The 14807-nt window shown below is 48.4% G+C and overlaps 1 protein-coding gene across 1 annotated transcript in view; it reads left to right on the top strand.

The window, feature by feature from the left end:
• The window catches only part of CCBE1 (collagen and calcium binding EGF domains 1), a 181569-nt gene that overhangs the window by 152052 nt on the left and 14710 nt on the right, over positions 1–14807 (top strand). The window contains exons 4-6 of the mRNA XM_087819137.1: positions 3215–3349; positions 5818–5970; positions 14054–14157. Of these exons, the coding sequence (XP_087675263.1) occupies positions 3215–3349; positions 5818–5970; positions 14054–14157 (392 nt within the window). The remainder of the gene's footprint in view (positions 1–3214; positions 3350–5817; positions 5971–14053; positions 14158–14807) is intronic.

Below are 14807 nucleotides of genomic sequence, written 5' to 3'. Positions count from 1 at the left end.
TGTTATCTCATGGAGAGCAATTTTTTAATCTGTTAGAAATAAATGAATCCCTCATGTTCATTGCTGTCTTCGGTGAAAGGATGGCAGAGTTCACTAATTGATAGCCGTGACCTCTGAGAAAGCTGGGTGATGAAGGCTGGTTAGGAAGCCTCGCCACCTATGATGGTTTACGCGGCCTTGGGTCTCTGCAAGACTGACTTTCTCACTGCCAGCCAATTCTATTGGTTAGAGCTTGGTGGGGGAAAAAAACCCACAAAAGTTAAAATAATTGCATTCTTTTATAAGCCAGCTTTTCTCAGTTACCAGCTGTGTCTTTTCTATTTCAATGTGGCAGCTACTGAAAGAAAATTAATTTTAGGCCAATCATTTTAAGATCCCAGTTAAAGACCTTGCCCAAACTAATTAAAAACACATACCTGGATAATACATACTTAGAGTTCCTTTAAATATTAGGTATTGTGCTTTTAAACATCTAGGCCTAAAACTAGTCTCCCTCACCTGGAAGTGGGACCATAGCACCTAGATTAATGTAACCTGGAACTGAGTATTTCCAGGAAAAGTGGCCTCAGGGGCTGAAAGCTGCGCTGTCATAACTAACTCTCTGCCCTGTTGCTTTCTATAGAACAGTTCAAAGGTTAATTTGTTTTAATCTGTGAGAATAAGTCAGTATTTGTTGGTTTGTCTTTTACTAAAGATATCTTTAGTCGTAAAGGTTTCTGTTACCCCAAAATGCAAAGTATAAATGTAGGAGCTCAGAAAAGATGGTGTATTTGTTAGGATTCTTGATAGATTAATTTTTAAGGGGTTGGTTGACAAGAAATCTGCAGAGTATGCCAGCAGAATTGGAGACCCAGGAGAGAGAGAGAGTTTGAATCTAGAGACCACATGCTGACAGACTTCCCTCTTTAATAGGGGAGGTCCATCTTTTCTCTATTAGGCCTTTAACTGATTGGATGAGGCCCATCATCATTGTGCAAGGCAATCTGCTTTACTCAAAGTTTACTTATTTAAATGTTAATCTCATCTAAAAAAAATCTCTACTAAAACATCTAAAAGAATGATTAACCAATATTGGCCTAGCCAAGTTGACATATAAAATTAAAACATCATAGATAGTAAAATAGTAAAAAGAGACTAGAATTTATTTATTTAAAAAAAAAAAAAAAAAAGCTAAATAGAAGCTGTAATTAAAAGAGTGTTATTGCCTCATATTTGTTGCTCTAAGTCAAGATTCAGCAACCTATGCTTGTGGGCCACATTTAGCCTACTGCCTGTTTTTGTAAATAAAGTTTTATTGGGACACAGTCGTACCCATTGACTTGAGTGTTGTCTATATCTGCTTTTGCCCTACAGCTGCAGAGTTGAGTAGTTGCAACAAAGGCCTGCAAAGCCAAAAATATTATCTGGCCAACCAGATATATTTTGCCACCTCCACCCCCATGTGTTATCTTAACTGGCCAGGTGACAGGGCAATGTGATTTGTTCTAGTTCAACAATTATTGAGCATAAACTATAGGAAGAGAATACCGCTGTTACTGCAGAGGACACAGCCCCGGCCAGATACCCAAACAAGCGCAAGAACCAGGAATTTAAAAAGCAGAAGAGCAAGCCCTAGCCAGTTTGGCTCAGTGGTGAGAGCATCGGCCCTTGGACTGAAGAGTACTGGGTTCGATTTTGGCCAAGGGCGTGTACCTTGATTGCAGGCTCGATCCCCAGCCCCAGTCAGGGCGTGTATGGGAGGCAACCAGTTGATGTGCCTCCCTTATATCAATGTTTCTCTCTCCCCCTTCCACTCTCTCTGAAAAGCAATGAAAAAATATCCTCAGATGAAGATTAAAAAAAAATTTCTTTTAAGCAGAAGAGCAGATAAGACTTTCACTGTGTGTCAGGTACTGTGCTTGTTGCATCCTCCTGTATTATCTCATAAAAGCACCATGAAGTCGGTATTGTTCTTACCCTATTTTCTAGGTAAGGAAACTGAGGCTTAAAGAACCCAAGATCACAGAGAGAGTGGCAGAGTTGGGAGGGTTGGCTCCTGAACCTGCACCTTAATGTGGCATCATCCTAGAACAGGGCCTGGCATGGAGGAGGCACTCGATACCATGTGGGAGCCCTGAGCATGAGACATGCAGAGCCCAGAACGTTGATGCCTAGAGTTGATGCTTAGTTGAGGAAAGCATGTTTGACCAGGGACACACACAGGCAGAGCCTGGAATCTCCATGGCAGGGAGAAGTACTTATCCAGGGTGGCTTTCCAGGTCATCATGAGGATGGCATGAACCTTGTCACACTGACCCTACCCACAGCTGCCCCCTTCCCTGACCCCGACCCTGACCCTGACCCTGACCCCAACCCTGGCCCTAACCCTAACAACCATCACCATAATAGGCGGCAGAGAGAAGCCAGGCTCATGCCTCGTCCAAAGACAGCTCATCTGTCAGCACCTGGGGAGACAGTGCAGTGATTGATGAGAGGCTGGATCTAGTCTAGTCTGCAAGTAAATGTTCAGCCTAAGCACCTGACTTAGAGCCAAGTCCCTTCAGAGACATGTTAACTCTCAGTTCGTAAGGGTAAGAGGAAGAGAGGCTCTAAGTCTTTACGAATAATAGACCACCCATTCCAGTTTGCACGGGCTTAGGGCTGGTATGAGATCTCTAGCCATTCGACCTTACGCAGCCCCTTCTCAGCATGCAGAATCAACCCTACACCTACAACACACACACACACACACACACACACACTAGCTCACACACATCTCCATTCCAAAGCCTCCGTCACACTCAGAGCTGGCCTGACTTCCAGCTCTGTTCCCACATTGTGAGGACAAGGCCCATCACCAGGGCTGGCCGGCCTTGAGTGTTCAGCCGGAAGGAACTCCCTGTCTACAAAGCAGGCCCAGGCGATGCTACAGAGCAGAGCCTGGTCAACTAGAGCACCTTTGCTCTTGGGATGAGTGACAGAGACCAAAGGATGAGGTGACCCGGGAGGGAAATCACCAGTGATGTTTGCTTCTAACCACTGCGAAGCTGGGCACCTCGTTTCTCAGAGGCACCCCATGGCCTGAGAAAGTAATGCCCCTCCAGGCATAGCCGGTTACACCGCTGCCCTGGAGCAGAGCGCAGCCCAGAAAGCCTGGTCTAGACCAGAGCCAGGTGACCCCCCCCTGCCTCGGCAGTGACAGTGGCTGATGTGAGCTCACACTTTCCTCTTTCAGATTATGACGTGTGCGCCGAGGCCCCCTGCGAACAGCAGTGCACGGATAACTTCGGCCGCGTGCTGTGTACTTGTTACCCGGGATACCGCTACGACCGCGACAGACACCGGAGGCGGGAGAAGCCCTACTGCCTGGGTGTGTGGCCGGGCACGGGTTGTCAGCCCGACACCGCGCCTCCCCCGGGCGGGCCTGTGCTGGGTTGGACGCTCTGCATCAGTAGGACCAGCTCCGGGAGCCGCTTCAATCTTTGACCCCTGCCCTTCCGTCTGACACTTGTCGGATGCCATGTGTTGGCGTAATCCTAGGGGATTGCTGCCCTTCACCCCAATGACTGAGACCAGCGATGGCCAAGGAATTCTTCAGGGAGTTGGTACCAGTCAGGTCCTCATGAGCAATGAGCTATAAGAGCAGAAGGGGAACATTAGCAAATGTAAACTAGAAGGATATAAAACAGAAAGTTAAGTGGGAAGAAATGTAAAAAGCGAAAAGAGAGAAAGCATTCTCAGAAGAGGAGGGGGAGAAGAGGCTGGGAAAGGCGTGTCCCTGTGGCGGGCAGGGTGGAAGTGACTCGGGGAGCTGAAGCCAGCCACCTGGGCTGCAGCTGAGCAAAGCCAGTGCTGTCCATCGCCACGGGCATGTTCCCTCTCCCAGCCTTGCTTTCCTGAGGCAGGTTTATTGTCCCCTAGAGCCACGTGTTTCAAAGTGTGGTCAGTCATGGCTAACCTGTTTCAGAAATATCTGGGGTTCTCTTATTGAAAAAAAGAGAGCAAGCAAGCCCTGGCCAGTGTGGTTCAGTGGTTAGAACGTCAGCCCACCCACAGAAGGGTCCATTCCTGTTCAAAGGCATGTATCTGGGTTGCAGGTTCAATCCCTGGCCCTGGTCAGGGTGCATATGGGAGGCAGCCAATCTATGTGTGTCTCTCACATAAATGTTTCTCTCTCCCCCCCCTCTCCCCCCCTCTCTTCCCTCCCTCCCACTCTCTCTAAAAATCAATGGGGGGAAAATGCTCCCATGAAGATTAACAACCCCAAAAAAGACATCTGGCCTCCCCTCCAGACTCTGAGGGTGGGTCTGGAAATCTGCATTTATGCAAATGCCTCTAGTGACTCAAGTCAAGTTTGAGCATCAGCTTGTGGATGAACCCAGGAGACTGGTACATGGACCCAAGTGGGAAATAGAGGAGCTGCGATGAGCAGGGGCTCTAGAGAGAACCGTTCCAAAGAAGTTCTAGATATTAGGTGTCCTGGCTCCTCCCCAGGGGCATCAGGGAAGGGGTCCATGCTGACAAGGAATGGGATTGAGGCCACCAAGTGAATGGAGTGGGGACCCATGGCCTCTCCTACAGAGAGCATGGGAGGCCACTCGGTATCCCTGAGGTCCCAGGCACAAGGGCTTGCATTTGTGGTGTGGTACCCTGTTCTTTCCACTTGGGGATCAGCAAAACCAGCTTTCTGCTACGAGTTCCAGCCATTTCTGTATGTCCTTTCAACCTTGTCCTCCCTCCTCTGGGCATAGAGGCAGCGTCACGCTTGGGTGTGGGATAGGGGCATGTGGAGAGCGGTGGTCAGCCTGAGGAGTTGCAGGGGAGGATCCAGCTGTGTGGCATCGTGGTGTACAGCTGTACGGCCAGGGGAACCTCCAAATGACCACACTCCCCTTGGCGCACACACGGCCTGCCAGAGGCAGGTCCTGGGCAGCCTGTCGGGGGAGTAATTGTGAGAATCCAGAAGCTAGGCTGGGCCCTCTCAGCCGCCACGTGTGCGCAGTCTGGGGCTGTGTGTCCTGGTTCCCACTCATTGCCACCCGGGTCTTCAGCCAGCGAGCAGGGAACAGACTTGGGCTCCCTCTCTTCCTGCTGGTGGTAAACAGTTTTGTTTCTACCCTACTCAGTAGGGGAGCAAGTCTGTGATGGGCCCGGTTCACGTCGACTCTTACTGGTTCTTGTTTGATGGTCTCCCGGCTCATTTCCACAGCTCATGAGGAGTCCGCTTGGGTCATTGATGAGGCCAGAATTTCCTGGGGTAAACTCTCTCCATTAGACCCATTATGACTCTTTTATCAGAAGTGACTGTTCCCAGGTACCATCACATCTTTTAACTGGGAAGGAGCCCTTCCTAAGTGACCTTGGGTCACCACATGCTATTTGGAACGATTAGCCAAACATAAAGGGAACATAAAACCCCCGGCACACTGGGCCCTTGCAGAAAATCCTTTCTGCAGTGCTCACTTTTCAAAGCATTTCACCATCGGGTAAACTCATTTTCTCTTCTAAGGAGCCCTACAAAGTGTTTAGGGAAGGCTCCTGTCATGTGTGACAGGTGAGAACGGTGGAAGCCAGCAATGCCTGCACTAGCCACCTGACTCGGTAGTGGCAGAGCCGCGACCAAGAACCCCATCAGTGATCTGTGGTAACCATGGTGACACTGCCTGGAGTGCTCCTGTCACTCAGGGTTCTAGCTTCCTGCTTTAGTCCAGGCTCCTCTGATAGAGGTCTGGAAAAGTGTGCTTTGCAGACATAAACAGAAGGGCCGGGTCTCATGTCACTTGTGTTGGAAGTGAATTCTTGGGAACTGAGTGTCATCTGCGTTTGGTTCAAACCCAGATATCGACGAGTGTGCCACCAGCAACGAGACCCTGTGTGCACACATCTGTATCAACACCTTGGGCAGCTACCGCTGTGAATGCCGGGAGGGCTACATCCAGGAGGACGATGGGAGGACATGCACCAAGGGAGACAAATACCCCAACGATACTGGTGAGCAAAGCAAGTAAAACTCCCCCCCTAATTGGGCGGGTGGGTGGGTGGGCGGATGGATGGACCGTTAGATAGGCACTAGGAAGGGGCATTTATATGAATGGTGGGTGGGCCCTGGGTAAGAGGAGGGTAGGACATAAGGCCAAGCTCTTCTAGAGACCTGGTGAGAGCGATGCCCGTGAGTAGCAGGGCTGTGAGCTGGTGTATGTGAGGAAACTGTCCACCAAGCAGAGGGGCTGTGCTCATGGGTAAATCAGGATGTAATCTATGCTTAGACCAAACCAGGATGAGCCAAGACGAGGCCAGAAACACTGTGTTCTCTCAAAGAGAATGGGCTGAATATAAATATGAAACATTTCCATGTAAGGAAACGGTCTGCATCAGTGCTGCTCAGAATATGTAGTCCAGGCCCCGCGCCTGCTGATGATCTATTTGTGATTTGGTTCAGGACTGAACGGAAACAGAAGTTGAGAATGTTTAGAAATTTTTATGCCAATTTGACAAAGAAATTTTGTTTAAATTCAAAGGTTTCTACTGGTATTGTGTGCCTTGTTTTTCTGGTAAATGGTTTTGATTGTATTTTGCAAATACAGTCACAATGAACTGGAAAATGTTTAAAAGCTGGCCTGCCTTGGCAGTGTTTGAGGAGCTGATTGAACTGAGATGTCTGATCCGTTCAAATATTGGGTTACTTCTTTATTTAAGTTTGGAGGGGAAGGGAAAGGAGGGAGGGGAGAGGGGAAGGAAGCAAGGAAGGGAGGGAAAGGAAGGAAGGGGGAAGGGAAAGGAAAGGGAAGGAAAAGGGAAAGGGAAGAAAAGGAAGGAAGGAGCCCTTGTGCTCCTGTACCCAGTACCTACAAGGCCAGGAAGCTGTCATCTTCCAGAGCTCAGGGCTCAGATCTTCTGTCGCCCTTGGGAAGGGAAGTGGCAGGGTCGCTGTCAGTAGGAAGGCTACCGGGACCATCTGTGGGTGGGGAGGGGGCGAATCCCAGGTACCAAGAAATGCCAGGAGATGAAAGGCCAGAACTGTCTGGCACTCAGGAGGAAGTTAGTGATTTGGGAGGTGTAGTCTGAGGTTGAAAAGGGGCGGAAGGCAGTTGCCATCAGCCCAGAACAGCAAACAGCTGGGAAGCAGCTGCCTCCTACAGGAAAAGCTACAAAGCAAAATTATGAGGAACAACAAGGTTGAGTCATGAGGAAGTCACCATATATTAGAAGTAGAGGCAAAATATCTATTTGGAGCCAGCTCAGAAGTGGGCAGTTTGGGATAATGTGAATGAATCAGAGGGCCCTGTGAAAACGATTTAAAGCCTGAAGCACATGGGGCCCATGTGCCCGGAGGTGCTAAAGGCAGGGGTCGATTGAGAAAAAATGTGTGCAGGTGGCTTCTTGGCTTTTTTTTTTTTTTTAATGTTTTTATTGATTTTTTTTTGGATTTTTTTTTTAAGGGAGAGAGGAAGGGAGAGGGATGGAGAGATAGAAAGAGATAGAGAGCTAGATTGATGAGAGAAACATCATCAATCGGTTGCCTCCTGCATGATCCCTACTGGGGATCGAGCCTAAAACCCAGGCATGTGCCCTGACCAGGAATCAAACCATGACCTTTTGGTTCCTGGGTTCATGTTCAACCACTGACCCACACCAGCCGGGCAGGCGGCTTTTTTTTTTTTTCCCCAATTCAAAATTAAAATTACTTCATTTTTGTTTCAAGGTGGAGGAGGGGCAGGATGTACAACTCACCTCTTAGATTATGTCCTATACCGAAAGGGGGAGTCTCATTGCAAAATCAGCCTTTTAGCCACTGATAGACACATTGATGTGTGGGCCGACTGAAGGATTAGCACCAAGAGAGCAGCCTTCTCATTTTTCATTCTGGAATTAGATTCCCAGCTGTGCTCTAAGCCCGGAAGCCTAAGGCTGAGGGCTGCTCAGCCTGACAGCTCCATTGTCTCTTTGCCTCACATTTCTATTCAGGCGAAATCCCATTCACATGGGCAGAAGGGGAGTATTGAGCAACCTGACCTAGAGTACAACCATCAGAAACTGCGACAGATGCTTACCGCTGAGTGTCAGGGTAGCTTTGATAGCAGGGATCTCCAAATAATAATACCTAGTCCCACCCATGAGCAGTTCCCACCTGGTGGGACAAAGTGATCTGCCCAGAGCCCTGGTCCTAACTAGCAGCGACTGGAGGAGCAGAGGTCGTTTGCAGGGACTAGTGTAAGATTTTATATGCTGAGTTTACTGCTTCTTTGGTCTCGGGTGGCCTCCACCTCTTGCAGTAACTCTTAGGTTCTGCAACCACACCCCTCTTCTGTCCCACGCATTGCGCTCCTGTGTGGTTCCCTAGGGATGGCTCTGAGCAGTGTGACAGGGCAGCCTTGGTGGCACTCATCGCCGGCCTGGTGTTTTGGCTGTGTGGACCCAGAGAGGGGCCCAGCCACAGGGCGGGAACACAGGAAGGTCTCAGGGCATCTTTGAAATTAGCAGCCTGCGGTGCTGTCAGTCAGTCCTGAGACCATACTCGTGTTTTCTTCCCTGAGAAGAAGGGAATTATACTTCGTAAAAATTTCTCAAACACACGAAAAGTTTCAGTGCAAGAGATCAAGAATTTAATAAGAGATGACCAGTTTGACTTCTGTAGCTGAGAATTCAGTCAAAAACCTAAACAGTCATAAGGGATATATATTTGCAACTTTTTGGTAACTCCTCTAGTATTACTTTTATTTAAAGGCATATGTTATCGCAACCATTTACTACAGCATTTCCCCGTATTGCATTCTACAGAACTTTGGGGTCCTGTGGGTGTTGCTAAGCCTTTCTTCCTTCAGAAGCTTCTGTGTTCAGATGTTTGGGGAAGGATGCATTACTGCACCCACTCCTTAAGGATTCAGGATGGGAGTGCATTAAAAGCTCTGAGAGCCCCAGCCGGTGTGTCTCGGTTGGTTGGGTGTCATTCCTGCACTGAAAGGTTGTGGGTTTAATTCCCAGTCAGGGCACATGCCCAGGTTGCAGGCTCAATTCCCAGTAGGGGGCGTGCAGGAGGCAGCCAGTTGATGTTTCGCTCTCACATTGATGTTTCTCCCCCTCTCCCTTCCTCTCTCTCTCTAAAAAAAAAAAAAATCCAAGAAAAACTCTGAGATTGTTATTTTCTTTTAAAAATGTTAATTTTGATTAAACTTGAATTTCCCAAAATTATTTTCTTAAGAAACACCTGTAAACATCTCTCAGATGATGGTGTCCTGAAAATTAGAATTTGGAAAATTCTAACTTATTAGCATCAAAACTCTGAGTTCTGGGCCTGAACTTAGTAGAGTCATCTGGTTGGCTTTCAGGGAAGGGTGTTTTCAAACACAGCCAGTAAGTCCAGAAGGAAGCCATTTGCTGCAAACAGCAGAGCATCTGATGAACAAAACAGGATGACACTGCTCCATTCTGCCATTCCGAGAGACAGGATGTTCCTGTTTGCAGGAACTGAAAAGGAGCTGTCCTGTTTAATCAGAAAGAACCGTCTGGTGGCTCTACCGCTGCACTTTATAGTAACGAACCCACTCGCTGCCAATTCTCTCTCTCCTCTTCTAAATATAACAGCCTCAAATAACTTCTTAAAAACCTGAAACAACACCACTGTGGTATCACACTCCCCCACCACCAGCAGCAGCATTATAAAAGAATCAGTATTTCATGTCCAGTAATTGGTCTCTATTGAATTCACCACATACGCACAGAGGACTTAGCATTCAGTTTTAGTATTTTACTAAGAAAAACATTCCAACACCCGTAACCAAGGAAATCAGGGAGTCACAGACCGAGAGGAGTAATTCACACACAAAATTATGAGAAAGGACAGGCACATTGCTTGCCCTGAATGTTAAAGTCATAACTCAAGTGATGGGCCACTCAGAAGGCCAGGGGCTGGCTTTCATGGTTTTGGCAGCAAAAGGCAAGTGCCCTAGATGCATTTCTTTGACAGTGGTGACGCCCTGGAAAGTTCCTTGGCTTAGAAGCTAGGAGAGCCCGGCCGGGCGTGGCTCAGCAGTTGAGCGTTGGCCTAGGATCCAGGCGATCGGTGTTCAATTCCCGGTCAGGGCACATGCCCAGGTTGCAGGCTTGATCCCCAGTCAGGGGTGTGCAGAAGGCAGCCGATCAATGACTCTGTCATCATTTATGTTTCTATCTCTCTCTCTCCCTCTTCCTTCCTCTCTCTAAAATCAACAGAGATATTAAAAAAAAAAAAAGAGAGAGAAAGAAAAAGGAGAGCCGGTAGCTAGAGCTGCTTTAGTATTAACCAGCTGTCATTGGGAGGGTCTCCAGGCCTTAGTTTCCTCATCTGTAGACAAGAGGATTGAACAAGGGGAGCTCTGAAGACTCTTCTGCCCTTGCAAATATTTTTTGCAATTTGCTGTGATGTAGCCTCAGTAAAAGTAATAAAAGCCCTGCCAGCCCTGAGTCCCCGTGCGGTGGCTTCTTTCTCCTTCACCTAAGCAAGTGCCAAGCCTCCGAGACACGCCCAGCCTCACCAGCGAAACCGAGAACTTCCTGTGGGTGAATAATCACTGTCCAGCTACTCAGCTCAGCACTAAGAAAAGTTAGGGGCCAGACGAGCTTTGTATCTGGAACATCAGAGGCAGTAAGTGGTTTCATCTGTTTTAAACTAATTAATAAGCTGAATATTTCATCATGGTCCATTTTTTTTGCATGAGGAGGTAATGGTGATTAAGTGTAAGCACATGATCTGAAACCTTTTCTTCCTCTGTTTTTCTTGGTGTGTGTTTTTTTTTTAACTTTGCATTGTCCAATGTCTGTAACATTACAGTCAGAGGAATTTAAAATTGAGCGCGACCTCAGCTTTCTATCCAGAGAGTGGGCGGAGGGCAGAGGGCGCCGGCCTAGGAACTGTCTCTAATCATTGCGAGATCATGTGCACGCACAGGCCTGGTGGCTCGGCTGGCTGATAGGCAAGAGTGGCTGGCTCAGTCCCTTTGATTCTTTGAAAATATATAGCTGGAGCCAGTTTAGTCACTCCAGGGAGTCTGTGTAGCCCCGATGCGGAGACGAATTAAGGACATGTTGGCTCCATAGTAATTAGCTTACCAGGTCTCTATTTATCAACTTTTGTTGACTTTCTGATAAAGTGACCATGACCCCCAGTGTCGCTTAGTATAGTTCAAAGTGCAGGGACGGCCAGGTGTTTCATATAACTTTCAAGCTCCACTAATCTGTAGATCAGTTGTTCTCAACCTGGGGGGCTTTTAAAAAATGCAGATACTGTCCCCCTGCAGTGACTCTCAGATGGGTGGGGGGCAACATAGTTGGCGGGATTTTTAAAAGCCCCCCCAAGTGGATGCAATGTGCCACCAGGATTGAGAACTGCTGCTGGGGCACAAATGTGCACCATCAACTTTTCAAAACAAACATGCCGTGTTCATTTGTGACACTGCTCGTGTGAAATATGTTGGGAACATTCTTTAGTTTTTCTAAGTTTATTAAACATTACTAATATGGCATGCAAGGAATTCTATTTCTAATGCTAAGAATGTGTGTATATCCTGCTCAACAGCAGTAAAAATGGAGCTATCTGCCCCCGTGTGGCTAGTTGATAATATTGCACCTTTAAAACCAGAACAGGTTGGAGCAATATTGTAAGTGATAACTCACTTGACATGGTCATGGTCACTGTCAGAGATACTGGATGGCTACATTGAGAGGATTGAAAACAAAGTCAAGGATGTCACCCAGATTTCTAAATGAGTTAATAGTGCAGCATTCACAGGGTTATATTAGCTCCACATTTGACAGTATTGTAGACAAATTGCAGGATAGATGAGCCCTACTTCAGAATAGATTGCATGCTCCAGCCTACACATACAGTTATTTATCTTCAAACCCTCTGAGAGCTCTTTCCAAAGGAAAGACTTCTGTAATTTTGTAGGCAACTTAATTTTTTACAATATACCACCAAAACCCATAATATTAACATTTATGGAGCATTTGTCATATACCAGGCACTGTTCTGGAAGTTTACAGGGGTCATTGATGCCTCACAGCAATCCCAGGTGATAAGTGCCATTGTCATTTTTACATTTCAAAGAACGGATGCTCACAGAAGCTGTGACTTCCAGCGGAAAAGGTACGAAGTGGCAGCATCAGGATTCAGTCCTGATCATGGGCTCCACCAGAGCCTACACTCCTTGCTACTGTGCTGCTCTTTCTGGGGAAGCTTCAGAAGTCTGGGGCAATGTTCATCCTGATCTCTGTTCTGATCATTTCACAAAGGGACAGAAAACAGGCTGGGCATCTTCAGGTCAAGGTTGCTTGGCAGAGCTGTACCCTGGGGCTGTGAATGTGCTTCCCACTCACTTGGACGGCTTTGCTAGAACCCTGCACTAGGCCCACTCCCAGGATTTCATGCAGTTGTGCTGGTGCTGGTGCTGGTCTGGTGATCACACATGGGAACCACTGCCTGGAGCTGGCCAGGCAGACAGCTCTCAGGTTCTGAGCAGTACTCCCAGTAGCAGGCTCACTGCGCCCCACAGTGCCTAGCCTCTGCACACAGCGCTCCAAGAGACCTAAAGCAAGTTCCTTTCCTTATCTGTAAAGAGGATTGAACTAACGGTACATTAGTTCTAACACCCGTGATATAAATGAAATGGTCTAGAACCTGGTAAAGAGGTTTATTCTTATGAAAATATCAGATTGCCTTAATTATACCAACACTTGCAAAGTTCAACTGAGCATATAAAAGTAGAAATGAAAAGATGGGCTTTTAACCCTTGTTGTGATATCCTGGGGGTTAGGGTTTCAACATACGAATTTTGGCGATGGGGACAATTCAATATCTAATACCCTATTTTACAGACATTTTTGAATATCCAAGAAGTGACCCTCAGGTTCTTAGGTGGCTCACACTCTGGCACCAGTAACCCCTCTGCAGGGAAGCCTGGAACATCTGCCATTTGAGTGGGACACGTGGTAAACTAAAGGCCACCTGATGTCAGAGGCTTACAGTATCTGTAGACAGAGAGCACTTGAGCTTCATTGAACACTTGAGCTGGGTCTTGCTAGTTGGCAGAATTCTACCGGTGGAGGCAGCGAAGGTTTTCCCGGAAAGAGAATAGTAGGAAGAAAAGCCTGTGGGCCAAGAGGCATGGGAAACGACTTGGGGGAGACGTTACTCTACTGTCCCCAAGCTACATTCCAGATAGCAGTGTCATCTCTCACACAAGCGGCACACCTGGCCCAACACCAAAGGCTTCCTAGGCTGGGAGGGTTTCCACTTACCTGGTGTCACAATGTCCCAGCCACCCCAACAAGATGCTCACACACCCTGTCTCCCCACTCTTACCCCACCACCACTGCTGTCGCCTTCACCTACTCATCAGTGGCAAGGTGACCTCCGGTGGCTAGTCCCCAGGACACAGGTGCCTGTAGCCATTTCAGTGCCAGTAGGATGAGAGCTGTGTGAATTCTTGGCCATGCCACCATTTGACTCCCCCACTCTTTCTTTAGCAAAATATGATTTTACAGAAAGCCTTGGAGTTCCCAGTGGTGTACGGGATGGCAGTGGGACCCTTCCCGGTGGGCAGCCAGAGTGCCTTCCAGGGACCTGTTTCACTCGCCCCCAGGTGGGCAAGTCCAGTGTTTGGCACGTTTTCCACCAGCTTCACATCTCCAAGGAGGTCAGAGCCTGGCCCTGATGCGTGACCCCGCTTGGCCTGGCCATGATGCCTTTGATCGACTGGATGATCATAGGTGATAACCAGCTTTGTGAGCGCACTGCCTGAGCTTGGGGATAATTTACAGTGTGTGAGCATTGGCCTTGGATGGGGCTATAAATCATGTCACGTTGCTACAGCCTGCCTCCCGGGAAGTCCTGATAGAAGGGCCAGGGGTCACATTTTCCCACATGAGAATGAGGCTGGGATGCCTGCAAGGGCACAGCTGAGCCCCAAACAGAGAGAGGCTCCTGTCTCTGTCCCTCTCCCTCTCCCTGACCTGGGGAGTGCCAAGGGTGCCACAAAGCCCTGGCACACTGACTGCCGCCGGCCGCCTGGCCAGGCGCCTCACAGCCGTGTCCCCTCAGGGCAGGACGGGAAGGCCGAGACCGCCGTGAGAGCCGGGACGTGCTGCGCTTCGTGCAAGGAGTTCCACCAGATGAAGCAGACGGTGCTGCAGCTGAAGCAAAAGGTATGTGCCCGGCGCCTTGGAAACGACCATGAAACAGGAGGAAGGTTTAGAAACAAAATCCCAGACCTCGCTGAGCGTTTACCGAGGTTGGTGCCCGCTAAGCTCAGGCTGGAATGCTTTGCCCGCCACCCTCAGAGCTGCCGTCTAGGGGGCAACAGACCGCTGAAGGCAGGGTGGGGTAGGTGGCTATTAAAATACACCCCTAGATTGGGGAGATTGGGGGCGCGGCGGAGCTGTGAGGATGAGTATGACTGTTGTGACTTTCTGTAAAACGACCATCCAGATGCATGGCCCTGGGGCTCACGTAGGCGATTCCATTTTTTATCTGATGTTTTGTCTATTTTGTTGATAGAGAACATCCTCTCTATAAACTTCCATAAGCTGGTGATGGATTTCTGTAGCGGCTTTATTTTTCATATTTAAAAGTTATAGGGCTGGCCAGGTGGCTCAGTTGGTTGGAGCACCATCCCATACATGAAAAGGTTGTGGGTCCGATTCCCAGCTGGGGCACATACCCAGGTTGTGGGTTCAATCCCCAGCTGGGGCTTGTATGAGAGGCAGCCGATCGATGTTTCTGTCTCACTTCGATCTTTCTTTCTCTCCCCCTTCCCTCCCTCTCTCTCAAATCAATAAACATATCCCCAGGTAAG

This window comes from Miniopterus natalensis, chromosome 7 (assembly GCF_054644295.1).
Source record: "Miniopterus natalensis isolate mMinNat1 chromosome 7, mMinNat1.hap1, whole genome shotgun sequence".
NCBI classification, from domain to species: Eukaryota; Metazoa; Chordata; class Mammalia; order Chiroptera; family Miniopteridae; genus Miniopterus; species Miniopterus natalensis.
The sequence above is the reverse complement of the archived record's forward strand: the minus strand, read 5'-3'. Positions and strand labels throughout refer to the sequence as shown.